Genomic DNA, 15,924 nt, shown 5'->3' with positions numbered 1-15,924 from the left:
TCTCCCGTCTGCCTGCCCTCAGGCGACTTTTCCCTCACGGAGTGGATAGAGAAGTTTGTTTTTTGCTTCCTTTAGTTAAGGTTACTATTCTTGTTGCCATTTAACTTAATTCAGCTCTCCCCCTTTGATCTGTAGTTCCAGTACCTTCTAGCTGCTGTTAGAGTATTTATACAGTTCTATTACATTAATCTATAAACTTTTTGAATAGTTTATACTTAATTAATTAATTGGTTAACCAATGAGTTAGGTATCTAGACAGTAATGTTAACAATATATCAGTTACCCAAGTCTCAGTGTGTTGTTCAACCACAATCAATCCACTATAATGCACACCCAAAAAAAAGAAAGATATTTAAATTAGAGCAGTACTATACAGTATACAGTAGAACAGTTCTGTAGTATCTAAGAGGCGTCCACTAGATAGGGAGAAAACTTTTCAGCATGGAAAGTCAAGAGACGGGAGAGGTCAGAGCTCACGAAAGTCATTTCAAAGCTCACCCATCAATCACTTCTTGTTGTCAGTGAGATAAAGAAAGAGGCAGGGGGGGGGGGTTTGTTTTTTTTCCCCCGGTGCTCAGTTTTCGCTTTCAAGGTGTCGCCCTTCTGTTGTCTCTATCAGTATGCCTCGGCACCGCCTCACCAGAGTTTTAAAGCTGATTCAAACCCTCGCGACTCGCAGATCTTTTTCCCCTTTTTCCCACTAGGAGGACAAATCCAACCGACTGTCTTTCTCTTCACCGTCTCGCCCACTGTTAATCCTCCAAATTTAAATATTCAAAAACTCAGTCCTTCTCTATCCGATCTGCCACTCGGCTCTCTTAAATCTTTCCCTGTCCGTCTTTACTCGCCGCTTCAGCTCAATGCACCCACTTACGTATCCGCGCTCAAAACAATTAAATTATTAATTTCTTCAAATTTAGGTTCTTAAATCAAGGTCTTTCGTTTACTGTCTTTCAATCCGATATGTTCCCTGCAGCTGTCTTTCCCTTCCTTGTTAAAGGCTGGCAGTCACGTCTTCTGGTCGGCCATTAATCAGCCGACCTCCTTTGCACTCGATCTGAGGGAGCCTCTCGCTTCGTGGGGGAGATCGCCTTTCTCCCTCCGCTGCTCCGATGCTTCCCCTCTCCACTGGTCCTCGCACCTCGAAAAGACCTTGCCTGCTACAGCCACACTCGTGCAAAAGGCCGGGCGAACCGAGCAGAGGATCTGTCGGCAGCTCGCACCGGCGTGATGCCAAACCGGAAGTCTTTTTGACATTTTTAATGTTCTGCGCATGCGCAGATCTATTTACAGGCAACTGCGCAGACACACACAGTGAACGGGTAGTAATGCCAGCAGAAACACACCCCTGCTGAGGTTACATAGCCATGACAATATACTGTACTTATAAAATAAATGGCAGTAAACTTAAATTGTTTAGTTGTCAATATTATAGGCCAGTGATGGTGAACCTTTTTGAGACCAAGTGCCCAAATCGCAACCACAAACCCACGTAATGGCAATTTAACCTGAATAATGAGATTTTAGTTTAGAAAAAACAACTCATACGTGATTAACATCTTTTCTCTGAAAAAAAACAACCCACAATAACATGCTTATAGAGTATAAGACGCACCTTCCCCCCCCCCTAAAAGAGTGTGGAAATATTGGTGCATGCACTGAATTCAGCCATTTTTGCCTTCTGAAACCCTGCCCCCACATCCCATTTTTATGAAAAATGGGTGAAAAACATGCCATTTTTCTCCAAAACGGGGGTGTTTTTGCCTTCCCCCACCCCATAAAAGCACTCTGCAGGCTTAAGCAGGGCTGGGGGAAGGAAAAAAAATGCCCCTGTTTTGCTGAAAACTTGTAGAAAATGGGCCATTTTTCATCCAAACAGGAGTGTTTTTGCCTTCCCCCCACTCCTGAGAAGCATTATGCAGGCTTCAGCGGGGCTGGCGGAACGGAAAATGCCACCATTTTGGTGAAAAATGGGTGGAAAATGGGTCATTTTCCATCAAAACAGGGGTGTTTTTGCCTTTCCCCACCCTCCAGAAGCACTCTGAAGGCTGCAGCAGGGCTGGGGGAAAGGAAAAATGCCCCTGTCTTGGTGAAAAATGGGGGCATTTTTGTCTTACCCCAGCCCTGCTGAAGCCTGCAGAGTGCTCCTGGGGTCCGGGGAAGACAAAAACTTTTTTTCTTACTTACCTCTTCGAAATCTTGATGCGTCTTATACACCGGTGTGTCTTATACTCTGAAAAATATGGTAGCTAACGCTCTTAGTTAACACTAAAGAAATTCCCTGAATCAACCAATCTACAGCAGTAATTCTCAGTTGGGGATTCTTTTGAACTTGCTGACCACCTGTCAGATCCCTAAAAGTGATACTGCCAAACAATTGGGAGGAGGGGGGCCTTGGAGTCAATTTATTGGCAGTGCCTGTGACAACCGATATTTTACAACTGGTTTCCTGGTGTCAAAATGCCTAAGATCCCATCACCTTTTGGGGGAACGTTTATGATGGCCATCTGGACATTGCACTTTACTGTGTAATGGAAGATAGCCATGGGAATGTATGTTTATTCAGTTCTCACGGGAGTTGATAAAGGAAACATCTTCACACCTGTGTTTTGGCTAGAATCTGTATTCTAACAAATGGGAGAGGTCTCTACTGCTTTAATTCTACTTGCATTGCCTAAGGATTCAGATGTTGCTTTGACTTTAATGGCTTCCATTCTTCTTAATAAAAGGTTCCTTTTGAAATACTCCATTTCAAGAGTCTTCAGTTTTTTTAAGTTAGGAGAGGAGCCCTTACATAAAGCAATATCTCTGCAAAATGGTCAACGCGGAGAAGCAACACTTGCTCTACCGAGGGGACACTGCAAACCATGTTCAAGCACAACAGTAAACAAGGGGAGGGAGACATCACCCCCCCCAAACCGGAGGCCTGCTCCATGTATCCTGTTGGAGAGGATGAAGTGAACCTGGAGGACCCCAAAAAGCCCCGCTGGTCAATCGGTATCAGCACGAAAGATGGCTGGAATGGGAGGACCAGAGGAGTCACTCTTACCCGTGGTAACCGAAAACCAGGATGGAAATTGGAGCTAGAAGCCCCCTCTGACTAGGAGGAGCTAAATGAAGCCTTACTGAGAGAGGATCATCTGAACATACATGTAACCCAGTTGGTGATGGAGATTTTGGAAACTCTCAACATCCGGGGAGAGCCAGAACAGCAACCAAGAGGTGTTGGAAGGGCAGCAGCTGCAGATGACGCCAGGAGAACTAACCCCCTTCTAGGCCCTGCTGTTTAAGCAGATGGCACAGCAAACCCTCCCCACCAGTTGGCACATGGATTGGGGGCTGCTCCCAACCAACCTCGAAACCTGCAATTATAAGGAAAAACTGGGGGTGAAGTTTGATGGGAACCCGAAAAAATTGGGATACTTTGTGGCACACCTGCTCACCTAAATGCAAAAATATGGGTGTGATTTTTAAACCCAAGGATCCTGAGTGTGAATAGTTACTCTAGCCCCGGAAGTAGCCGCTGCCAGATGGATGGTGACCCTACATGATGCTGATGCACCAGAACTGCAGGACCGCAACCGTTTCATTATGGCCCTGCGACCATGTTTCGAGGACCCCATCACAGATGGCAAAGCATGCAATTGCATTAATGTTGTGAAGCAGGGACGCCAGCCAGTGGCAGAGTATACCGAGGAATTCTGAGACTTGGCATGTCGTGTGAACTGGCCAGAAGATATCCTAGCAAGCTGGTTCAAGGATGGGCTGAGTGATGACCTCTACAATGCCTGCGTGGCTCGAGGTGCACCAAACCACCTACATGAGTGGTATCTCACTGCGGAAGAAGCAGAGATCGACAGGGCCAGGAACTAGTACTGAGCGGGGCAAATGTGGAAGAAATCCCCACCCCAATGCTAGCAAGAGTCTTTCAGTCTGCAAACGGCATCTTCTCCTAAACCCTCAGCCTGTTTCAAGTGTGGAAAGGAGGGACATCGAGCTGCATAATGCCATTCTCAAGCACTGACTAGGAAACGAGAATGCCCGGGGGGGGGGGAACCTACGCAACCTGGCCCGCGCGGGAAGGAGACGGCCCTGAGAAGCAGAATTGTAGAATCTCCACCCCTCCCCTCTTTGAGGAGGAAACCCCAGCTTCTCAGCAGGAGGAACCACACTCATCCGGAAGCGATCCAGAGGATGAACCACTAGTAAGCAAACCAATTAAACTGCTTACCCTCCCCCTAAGACTGTTTATCCCCAACTGGGAGAGAGGGATAAAAATCTCTGCTTTAGTGGACACTGGGTGCACTGGCTGTTTGATCAGCCCAACTCTGGTAAGAAAGTTGAGGATTAATGTAAAGAAGCTGAAAAGTCCTATAGCTTTTTGCCAACTTGGTGGGTCAATAGCAGAGGGGGAGCCAGTTTCACTTGCCACTGAGCCTCTACAGATAGGCATCGGAAACCACGAGGAAATACATTTATAGTTGCGCCTGGCATGGAATGGTCACTAGTTTTGGGTCTTGCATGGTTGACAAAATGGAACCCCAAAATTAATTAGAAGCAAGGCACCATAAGAGTTCAGATGCACATGACTTTTGCTGAGAATCCACACAAAGAAACTGAGGGGGTAGAGCAGCAAGAAACAGCAATGCCCACTTACACTATGCCAACCTAGGGCATACCCAAAGAATACGACTTGGTTGAGGTTTTTAGTGAAAAAGCCTCTGATGACCTCCCCTCCCCCGCACTGCTCCACTGACGGTGCGATAGAAATCCTACCCGGGGCCAAACTCCCTAAACCCAAGATGTATAGCATGTGTCTGAGGGAGCTGGAAGAACTAAGGACATTCATTGAGAAAAACCTAGCAAGGGGTTTCATTGAGCTAGCCCGAAAATTGCAGCCCCAGTGTTATTTAGAGAAAAAAAGATGGCTCTAAACGTCTCTGTGTCGATTTTAGGAACCTGAATATGATCAGTGCAGAGAACATGTATCTTGTCCCCCTCATGAAAGAAATGTTAGCACACCTCATAAAGGGAAATTTTTTTCAAGCTGGATATAAGGGAGGCTTACTACCATATCAGAATTAAAGAGGGAGATGAATGGAAAATGGCATTTAACACCTCGTTTGGATGCTACCAATTCAAAGTGCTCCCATTTGGGTTACAAGGGTCCCCTGCAATATTTATGTAATTAATAAACAAAGTGCTACAGGAGCATTTATATAAGTGCTGTTTGGTATACTTATATGACATTTTGCTATATTCTGAGACCAAAGCAGAACATGTAAAACTAGTCCGGACGGTTCTGAACAAACTCTGCTCTGCCAAACATTATGCTAAACTCTCTAAAGTATGTGAATTCCACCAAGAAAAATTGATTACTTAGAATACTGCATTTCACACCAGGGCATAGAAATGGATCCTTTAAAAGTGCAGGCAGTACTTGACTGGGAACCACCCAGAACACATAAACAGTTACAAAACTTCCTGGGATTTGCCAACTTTTACAGCCAGTTTATCCCCGCTTTCACCCAGATTGCTCTCCCCATCACCAAGCTTTTAAAAATGAAGGGGGAGGGTAACCCGAAACCGAAATAGCCTTTGAACTGGACAATGGAATGCCAAGCTGCATTTAAAAAACTTAAAAGGCTGTTTTCAGCAGAGCCAATTCTAAAGCACCCAGACACAGAGCAACCATTTGTCATACAAGCAGATGCCAGCGATGTGGAGATAGGAGTGGTCTTGCTTCAGAAGAATGAGCAAAACCAATTACAATCATGCGCTTACACATCCAAAAAATTGAATGAATCTGAGCAAAGGTGGGCTATTTGGGAGAAAGAGGCTTATGCAGTCCGGTGGGCTCTTTTTAACCTGGAGGCATTTCCTGAGGGAAGTAAGATCCCTTTTGAAGTCTGGACAGATCATAAAAATTTAGAAGCCCTAAAGACCCCAAGGAAACTCTCCCTAAAACAAGTACTATGGGCTTGTAACAGTTTGAATTTACACTCAGATATCTCCGGGGGGGGGGGGGGACTGTCTGGCAGATGCACTATCCAGAGAACTGCACTACAATAGTATGAAGCTACACATAATCAAGCCCATGATACAAAACAATCAACTAGCTGCTAAAGTAACCACCAGATCCCAGGCAAAACAAGAAACTTTGATGGACAATCACCCAAACTTTTAAACAGCGAGTGGGAGAAAGCAGTTTCACAGAAGAAGGGATGGAGAGGGCTGTGGGATGGTTTGTCTGGGGAAATTCACACCCACTCCCAGACCCATGTGGGATCAACCAGGACACCTGCAGCCCTCCCCTGCCTCCTCAGGTGTTGGAGCATGTGGGGGGGTGCTTTTCAAGGAGTCATAAGGGGGCGGAGAGCTGGTTTCTGTCCCAGAAGTAAGTTTTGGTCCAACATGAAGATCTTTTATTTGCTCCTTGTACTCCTTGTATTTGCATTTTTACATTATTAATTCTAGAAGTCAGGCTCTGGATTAAATGGCACTCCAGACAAGATGGAGAAGAGTATCTTGCTTTTAGACATGATAATAGCTGTCTAGTAAGGTGAGTTATGAGCTATTTTTACATCATCAGAAATTTAATTTCTTACCTGGAAAAAATGCAAAGAGAAGGAATACAAGGAGCAAATAAAAGACCTTCATGTTGGGATTAGCTTACTTGTGGACAGAAACCAGATCTTACCCCTCCCCTTGTGGCTCCTTGCAAAGCATCCTCCCCCACACATCCTTGCTAGCCCATTTCGTTTGGGCCAGCAGGGTATGAAATGGCTTCAGAGGTGGAGGGCTTTGGGAAGCAGCTAGCAAGGCTTCCCCCCACCCCCCACCCTAGCCCAGCATGGTGTTGATGGCTTCAGAGGTGGAAGGATTTGGGAAGCAGCCAGCAAGGCTTCCCATCCCCCTCACACACACCCCTCATGCTAGCCCAGGGAAACTTACAATCAACCTGGCGAGAAGCAGGAGCAGCAAGTGGAGATCCAGAGAGCAGCCAAAAGTTCATTTTCTCACACAAGGTAAGAGGAGCTGAATTAACTTTTGGTTTCTACGCTCATGCACAGATGCCAATCAGCCTCCTGATGGATGGCATACCAGGCGACACGATTCCGCATGCCAACTTTGTTAAGTGTGCCATAGATTCGCCATCACGGCCATAGAAAAATTATATCTGAATGATCTGTTCTGATTGTTTCCTAAAAATTAGAAGGAATGCATTGAAATGCATGTTTTCTGAGATGATGCTGAGCCAAAGCCATATGTGCTCTCACGTCAGTGTTTTAACTAAAGATACATGAAGAAGATTCTCTTTTGTCCTTTAGCATTGTGCTGGCAATGAGAGGAGCAAGGAAGTGGTGGATTGATTTAGACTGTATTTGAAATCAAATGTAACTTTGGGTGGCAATAGGTTTGGAATTGACTTGAACAGTGACTGTAAGTATTATCAAAGCAGATTGTGATGCTACACTATGTTTTCTCTGAGGATTAAAAACAACCAATGGAAGGAGAAAAGAAAGAGGATGTGAACCTGGCAAGTGTTCATTATCTTTTGATCTTAGTTGAGATTGTTATGTTTGAAATTCTTTTGCCACCCCACCCTTCACCCTCCAAATTTCTTCTTTTAGCCCCTGGCTGCTCTAACTATTGTTGTTGAAAATTGGTGATACTGTTTCTTATCAATTTGAAACAGAAGCTAAAAGTGTAGTCAAATACTCAGTAGAGTTAATAGATTTTTTAAAAAGCTAAGAACCTCCCAAATCCTCTCTTCATGTATAGCACCATGCATTTTGCATCACGGTTCCACCTTTTATTTCACAAAGATGTTAAATGGGAGCCCAACAACCTAAAGATTTCTATCCTTTTTTAAAAATTTGGTTGTATGTACTGAATCCAATAAAGATGTCTTGATATATCCAAGAGTGGTTTATGATATCAATCAGAGAAACGAAGATGAATTTTTGACTTTAAAAAAGAATGAAACACCAAGCAAACAGGGAATATTGTTTTAATATTTTTATATACCTACCATGCTTATTTGTTTTTTGTCAGTTATTTAAACTTTCTGACCGTAGAGGGTGGGGAAATTTGAATTCCTTCAGAAGTACTCATTTTATTTAAAGAAAACACCTGAAAGATTTTGAATTATATAAATGACTATGATAATTTTGATTCAAGTCATATTATGAATTAACACAGTTGATGATAGGCATTTTCTAAAACCTCCCATCAAAATGCAGATACCTCTGAAAAAGACACTGGGGGATAATGATATAGCTTTTGTACTGTGTCTTGTTTTGGGTTTAACTTTAAAATATATTGTTCATTTAGATTCCACAGGGAATTCTTGAAAGAAGGAAATCCTTGAAATTGAACATAACTGGGAATGCAGGTGCCAATCTGGATCTGTTGATAGAAAATATGGGTCGAGTCAATTATGGACGATACAACAATGACTTCAAGGTATAGTTTCAATTGTCTTAAATATCCAGTCAAGTATAAATTTGCCTGGTTATTTGAACACAAAGCAACACTTCTAATACTATGGAGTGAATATTATAGAGGTATAGTATTTAGAGGAAGTAGTTTGAGTTTATAGTTTGAGAAGAAAAGAAAAAGTTTTGAAATACTATTGTATCTCTTTAATTAAGAAGAACACTATACTTGAATAGTAGTCCAAAATCACTGCTGTCTTTGGCGGCTATGTGAGGGTGATTAGAAATATGCATAATAAACAATCTGACCAAGCCTTGTATGCCATTGGCATTGATCTAATGTAGGCAAAATGCAATACAGTGTTTTATGAAGAGGTGTTATCTCAACAGGCACCTTCCTTTGGAAATGTGAACAGTTATTCAGATCATGTAGTTCTTACGGACTTGCTAGAGGAGTACAGCTCCTCCCTATCATCCTTTGTATTTACATTTTCTAAAGTAAATTTGAAAGTATCAGTAGGTATGTTCTTTTTGTTCTAATCGTAATCTGAAGACCTGCGGTTTGTGCCAATCCAATTTTGATGCTGATTAGTTATGAAGTAATTTTCTCTTTCTAGTCCTTAGTATCTTTCAACATCAGGAAACAATCTCCCAGAAGGTTTGGCATAAAAGTTTGAATATCATTTATTTTACAATCACAGAAGTTTATTTTCTCCATGTCAATCCTTTTATGGATTGCCTTGAATGGATTTATTTTTCAGAATGTAGTCTGCTGCCAACTCTGACTTTGATGGCAAGGATTTGTTATCAGAACTATATGACTTTTATCAGTTGAATTGTGTACGACTTGATATTTAGACGTTTTATATATGCACCAGTATTATTATTAAGGAAAATATAGAAATGTAAATTAGTATCTCTCTCTCTCTTAAAAACTCTTGCCACTTTTGGAGGCAACCTTGGTATGTTACCACAAACTATAGTTTTAGTGAAAAATAGAAAAAGCAGAAAAAGATATCTTCATGGGTTTATTTAAGGAACATAGCTTTCATGTGTTCAACTGTTTCACTACAGGATGTGGAAACTTGCAAATTATATTGTACCGTGAAATTTAAAATATAAAGGTGAGATCAAAATTCTAGATTAAATTTATCTTACAAAGAATCTTTTAAAATGGAGCTTTAGAGGAGATGCTAATATATTGACAGCTTTTGCACTTGAGCTATTTCTGTTAATGTTATAAGCTACCTTCTAAAGTAACATCTTTGGCTATTTGGATAAATAATTTAGATAGCTTGAGGTTTGGGGGGTTCTTAGTATATGAAGTAGGATTTTCTCCAATGATTGTATCATTTGATCAAGCCTTAGAGATGAAGTCTTTCTTCAAATAATCCCTTTTCAAATTGTTTGCACTCTTATATGTCAAAAACATGCACCTTGAAGGGCCTCACTCAGCAATCCAAATATTGCATTTTGTACCAGTTAAGGGTTTGGACCAGACATTCACAGACCTTCACCTGTAGCAACTTCACAAAGAATGCATAGTAATTGTCCAATCACAGGTTTATCATTTTGTTAACCACTGTTGTTAGATTTGTCCAAGTCAGAATATAATTAGTGAACCAGTTGGAATTGATAGTGCACCCTTCTATTATAAAGATTTGATAATACCTTTGACTCAAGTAATACATTCACATTACATTTCTGAGAGAGAATATGCCATTTCAGATCAAGCTATTCCTCAAATTCCCATTCCCTTGAATTCACTGACCTACAAAATCTCCACTTTATCATGATTCATTTTTTATTAAGTCACATCTATCCCATCATAGCACTGTTCTGACCGTGCTCAGCTTTTTCTGGTGCAGATACAGTATTATGAAGTAGACCTGAATGTTATTACTTCAACATGTTAATGACAAGTAGCTTCAAATTCCTAATGAACATCCCTTCCCAATGAAATAACATCAGAAAAAATTGCCTTGCAACAATCCAGCACAATATATTTCAGATGTCAGAAATATAATCACCCATTATTTTTTGTTAAAACAATTTCCATAAATAGAAATAGAAACCTTGTGCAACATCAACCACAATTGGGTCTCAGATTAAAAAAAGATCCAAATGATATGGGACCAAAATAATCACCTATAGACTTCCCATCCCAGTAGATTGTAAGGCTATGACTGTCCCCATCTTTTGTTAAAGAGAATTCTGTAAGAATTGTGTAATATAAAAAAGGGACACCTTAAATGAAAGTTGCTTAAAGTTATGCAACTTTGAATAGAAACCATATTGAACCATATTGAACACTGAGAGATGAAACAAGATCAATACAATACCACTCCCTCTATCACATATGCCATTTATCGAAGCAGAGCAGAAATCCATTTGAAAAATATCAATAGAATCTATGTTTTTCCAGAGCTCCCAAATACCTACTATTTTCATGGGATGACCTGCATTAAATTATCCGAGTCTATGTAGTCATTAGACTGAGGCCTTCCAATTAAAGCTGTAAGAGGGCAAAAAACCTAGGCAGAAGGAGAGAGAGAGGGACAGACAGATAGACAGAAGAAGGAGGAGGGAGGGAGAGAGGGAATTGTAAAGCAGTAAAACTCTTCTTTGACAAATTTATAATACATTTATTTTCAGGGTCTGATTGTGAATTTAACTCTTGCTCAAGATATCCTCTTTGACTGGGAAATATATCCCCTGGACATTGACAGAGCAGTGCAAGGAGGTTTCAATCATATGATATCTGGAAAAAATGTATCAACATATGAAGGGCCGAGTGTTTATACTGGCAATTTTTCCATTCCTAGTGAAATTCCAGATTTGCCTCAAGACACCTATCTCAAATTTCCAGGTTGGACAAAGGTACAATTTCTTTATTCATAAAAAGTTCATGTACAACTTCAAAATTCATAACAGACTTAAAGTATTTCTCATTAATCTCATTTGTAGGTAAAGTGTAAAACATCTTAATTGGAGTATATTGACAGTATTTGGGATTGTTAATTTCCAGTGCTAGGATTGAACACCTTAAATGAAAATTGCTTAAAGTTATGCAACTTTGAATAGAAACCATATTGAACCATATTGAACACTGAGAGATGAAACAAGATCAATACAATACCACTCCCTCTATCACATATGCCATTTGTAGGTAAAGTGTAAAGCAGCTTAATTGGAGTATATTGACAGTATTTGGGATTGTTAATTTCCAGTGCTAGGATTGAACAGCTGTTTAATAATAGAAATATTTAGTAAGTCAGCCACAAGGATTGATAAAGTTGGATATATACAACAAAGCAATTATCTTCGGGCTATTATAATCATATAAAAGTAAAGTATTAGATATTACAATTATATGCTGTCCAATATCTATCTCTTGCAACTGATGGACTTGCAACAGTAGATGCCTACTGACTGAATTGTGTTAATGTCAGTTAATGGATTCATGGTATTTTTAGTACTTGCCTCATGTGCAGATTAATATTGAAATTCATAATCTGCTTTCCACACATATGCTCCAGTGCCCAAGACTCATGTGTCCATTTGATACATTAGTATTTAATAGCTCTCATAACATAATGGTTCTTATAAATTTTCACTTGAGAATATCAATGATTAGAATGCACATATGGTGAAAATTAAAAAAGTCATTTGGTCCATCACTTCTAATAATGGCTTTTCTAAGATTGATATTATCAGCATACTTTCTACCTTAACGTTTCAGACTTGTATTACATGGGCATCTTCCTTCAAACATCTTTCATTCAGATTTTGTCAATAACATAATTATGGCATTAAGCATTGTTAAGCAACATCCTTCTAGGCAATTAAGAATGTTAAACGATTCTGTGACATGAATATAGGCAGTGTTATTCTCAGGATGGTTTCTCAGGATTCCATTCTGGTACCAATTATGATAAACTCGTATATGTCATTCGTGGTATCCTTGGGAAGCATTTCTTATGATATCTGAACTAATTTTCTGAATTATTTCAATCAACAGAAAACCTTTTACCCCAGCAGAAAAGATAATTTCTTGAATCTATGCTGTTGTATCCTTGTTCTTCATGTATTCTAGTTTTAGCTCACTTGTCGGATGTTTAGTGTATAATAAAAAGTGGCTGCATAATGTAACATAACATAAGCCCTTTGTCAGATTATGTTTAGGCCATGTGAAATATTCATTCTCCAAAGTTGGTGGAGACAGCAGCCATGCATGGGTTAACTCTGTCAGTATCCAATAGGACTGAGACTACAAAGTAATATCATAGCACATGAAATGTCTCCTCCCGCTTTTTAGACTTAGTCGATCTTGGACTGGCTCTCTCACAACTTTTATCAAAATTCCTAAATTAAATTGGCTTTTTCTTCTAAAAAAATTTCCTACAACTTTCCCTGTCCAGGTCGCACTATCAGCCTCTTCAGGATCTCCAGACCACCATACTGGTGCTCCAGACCACCATACTGGTGACATTTAGTTCCCACCTTCTGGTTGGTGCACCTAGGAGCCCTGATAGATTCTGTTCAAGGGAAGGTCTTCCTGTCTCTAGAGCAACAGATCATTCTCCGGGATCTGGCCAAAGAAGTGAGGAGCAAGCAACAGGTTCTGCTGATCCAACTGTCTCAGTTGCTAGGGAAGATGGTCTCATGCTTCTCCATCATCCCGTGGACACAGCTTCACAGTTGCTGCCTCCAGTGGTTCCTGTAGCCGTTCCAGAAGACCAACAATAGCTGTTCTTTGGTGAAGGTCAGATTGACTCCTGAGGTGATCCAATCTCTAGAGTGGTTGGTCTCCCTGGCCATCTCCCAGGGGTCCCTCTTCAGGGAGCCCCAGCGTCTCGTCGTGACAGATGCCAGTCTCACCGGGTGGGGCATTCACCTAGACTCTCAGGTGGCCCAAGGCCTGTGGTCCAGCTCTGACCTAGCCTACAGCATGAATTGGCTAGAGTTGAGGGCAATCCACCTGGCCCTCCTCCACTTTCGGTCATCAATATGCAACTCCCACATGCTGATTCCCACAGCCAACACGATGGCCAAGGTGCATGTCAACCGCCGGGGGGGGGGGACGAGGGCCATCTCACTTATGGACTCAGCTTTTCGCCTACGGATCTGGGTGGAAACCAACCTGCTATCTCTCTGCATGGAACATATCTCAGGCATCAACAAAACACAGGCGGACTGGTTAAGTCACACAATGATTGACATAGCGAAATGGAGCCTGAATCATCGCATCTTCAGACAGTTGACCAGGTGGTACGGGATTCCAGTTTTGGATCTCTTCGCGACATGATCAAACAAACAACTTCCCAGATACTTCGCTTGATACACGACCCCAGGAGTGGAAGGGACGGACGCTTTAAGGTGCAGATGGCCCTCCGGGCTTCTGTACACCTTCCCTCCTTTCCCCCTGATATAGAGAGAGATACACAAGATGCTAGAGGAGGAGGAGGAGCTCATCCTTATTGCCTGCATTGGCTGCGCCGCCCATGGTACATGGACCTAGTCAATCTATCGGTGGATCCATCATGGCAGCTCCCCATGCTTGAGTCTCTTCTTCAACAAGGGTCCATTCATCACCCCAACCTCCAATGGCTTCGTCTAACCGCCTGGAAGCTGAGCAGGTGGCCTTGATATCGGCTAATCTCTCTGATGAGGTAATCAGGACAATTCAGATGTCTACTAATAGAATTTATGAAGACTCTTGGCAAACGTTTACTGCTGTCCTCGAGATATTATTTCTCTCGAAGCTTCAGTAGCCGTCATCTTAGAATTCTTTCAACAGGATCTTGACAAAGGACTTTCTCCTGACACCCTAAGGCAGCAGGTTGTGGTCTTTAGTCCTCTCTCTGCATCAATCTGAACCATTCCCTTTGCACCCACATGTCTGACAATTCCTCAGGGGTGCTTCCAACCTCAGCCCTCCGGTCACCCATAGATTCCCTATGTGAGACTTTGCCAAAGTCCTGGACTTCCTCACCGAACCACCATTTGAATCTTTGAGGTCTTCCTCATTACAACACCTCACGCTGAAGGCAGTCTTTCTAGTCGCCATCACATCAGCGAGGCAAGTCTTGGAATTGGCGGCACTGTCCATCAGATCTGATCTGTGTGTGTTCCATCTGGACAGAGTCGTCCTTCGGCTCGACCCCACCTTCGTCCCTAAAGTTAATTCAGCCTTCCATAGATTTCAAGAATTAACTCTTCCGAACTTTTGTTCCAATCCCAATCCAGGCTCGAACGAAAGTGGCACACGCTGGATGTGCGCCATGCCCTCAAAGTCTACATCAGCAGGACGGTTGACTTCAAACGTACTGAGGCCATTTTCATCTCTTTTCACTCCAACAAGGGACTAAGGGCTTCATCTTTGATTATAGGGTGCTGGATCAGGTCTTCCATCTTGAAAGCATATCAGGCTCATCACCTCACTCCAACATCTAACATCACAGCACATTCAACATGCAGCACAACAACTTCAGCGGCGTGAACTATGCAAGCCTTGATAGAGGAAATTTGCAGGGCGGCCACCTGGACTATGCCAACTCCGTTTATTCGCCACTAAAGGGTGGATAACTATGCATCGGCTGATGCGGCTTTCGAAAGGCGAGTTCTACAACAGGTGGTTCCCTCATCAGACATCTAGGCCACACGTAATCCCATCCGTTGGCAGGCCAAGCTTTGGTATGTCCCATGCATGGCTGCTGTCTCCACCAACTTTGGAGAATGGGCGTTGGTTACTTACCTGATATGCCCTTTCTCTGAGCAGGTGGAGACAGCAGCCAGCCCCATCCTGGACTCTGTGTGTTGCAGAGGGACAGTAGAGAAGGACACTAGAGAGATGATTAGTGAAGAGCAATCTAATAGAACACAGCAATCTACTTATCAACTTCATCAAAAGCGGGAGGAGATACCTCAGGTACTATGATGTCACTTTGTAGACTCAGTCCTATTGGATACTGACAGAGTTAACCCATGCATGGCTGCTGTCTCCACCTATACATACATACATACATACATACATACACACACACACACACACACACACACACACACACAAAAACATAAAGTTTTTTATTTTTTCATTTTCATAACATATAGCCACATGTATACTATTACATAACATATTATTAACTGTTTACATCAATTCATCTTACCATCAACTCCCAAAAACAATTATTGGCTCTTCTGCTCTTCATACACCATATTTGTACCTTATCCACGTGATGGATATTCATTCTGTAGAATATCTATCTCTATCATCATAAGAGTTACAACTGGTGATGACACCTTATATGCTATTAACTAATTGAAGAGGTTGTTATGCAACTCCATAGAATTTTACAGAAGACACTGTTAAGCACTCTTTCCTATATAGAAGTGAAAATTGTAAGATAAATATTAAAAACAGGGTTTCTAGAAAGAACTGACACTGGCTTATTTTGAATAGAAGAGAATATTTGTAGCTCAT

General features: G+C 41.8%; 1 protein-coding gene across 3 annotated transcripts in view; it reads left to right on the top strand.

The window, feature by feature from the left end:
* Positions 1 to 15,924, top strand: part of GLB1 (galactosidase beta 1) — a 233,819-nt gene that overhangs the window by 195,620 nt on the left and 22,275 nt on the right. For all 3 annotated transcript variants that reach the window (XM_032237595.1, XM_032237594.1, XM_032237596.1), the window contains 2 exons: positions 8,338 to 8,469; positions 11,097 to 11,321. In XM_032237595.1, coding sequence (XP_032093486.1) covers positions 8,338 to 8,469; positions 11,097 to 11,321 — 357 coding nt within the window. The remainder of the gene's footprint in view (positions 1 to 8,337; positions 8,470 to 11,096; positions 11,322 to 15,924) is intronic.

Source organism: Thamnophis elegans, chromosome Z (assembly GCF_009769535.1).
Source record: "Thamnophis elegans isolate rThaEle1 chromosome Z, rThaEle1.pri, whole genome shotgun sequence".
NCBI classification, from domain to species: Eukaryota; Metazoa; Chordata; class Lepidosauria; order Squamata; family Colubridae; genus Thamnophis; species Thamnophis elegans.
This window is presented reverse-complemented; position numbering and strand designations above follow the sequence as displayed.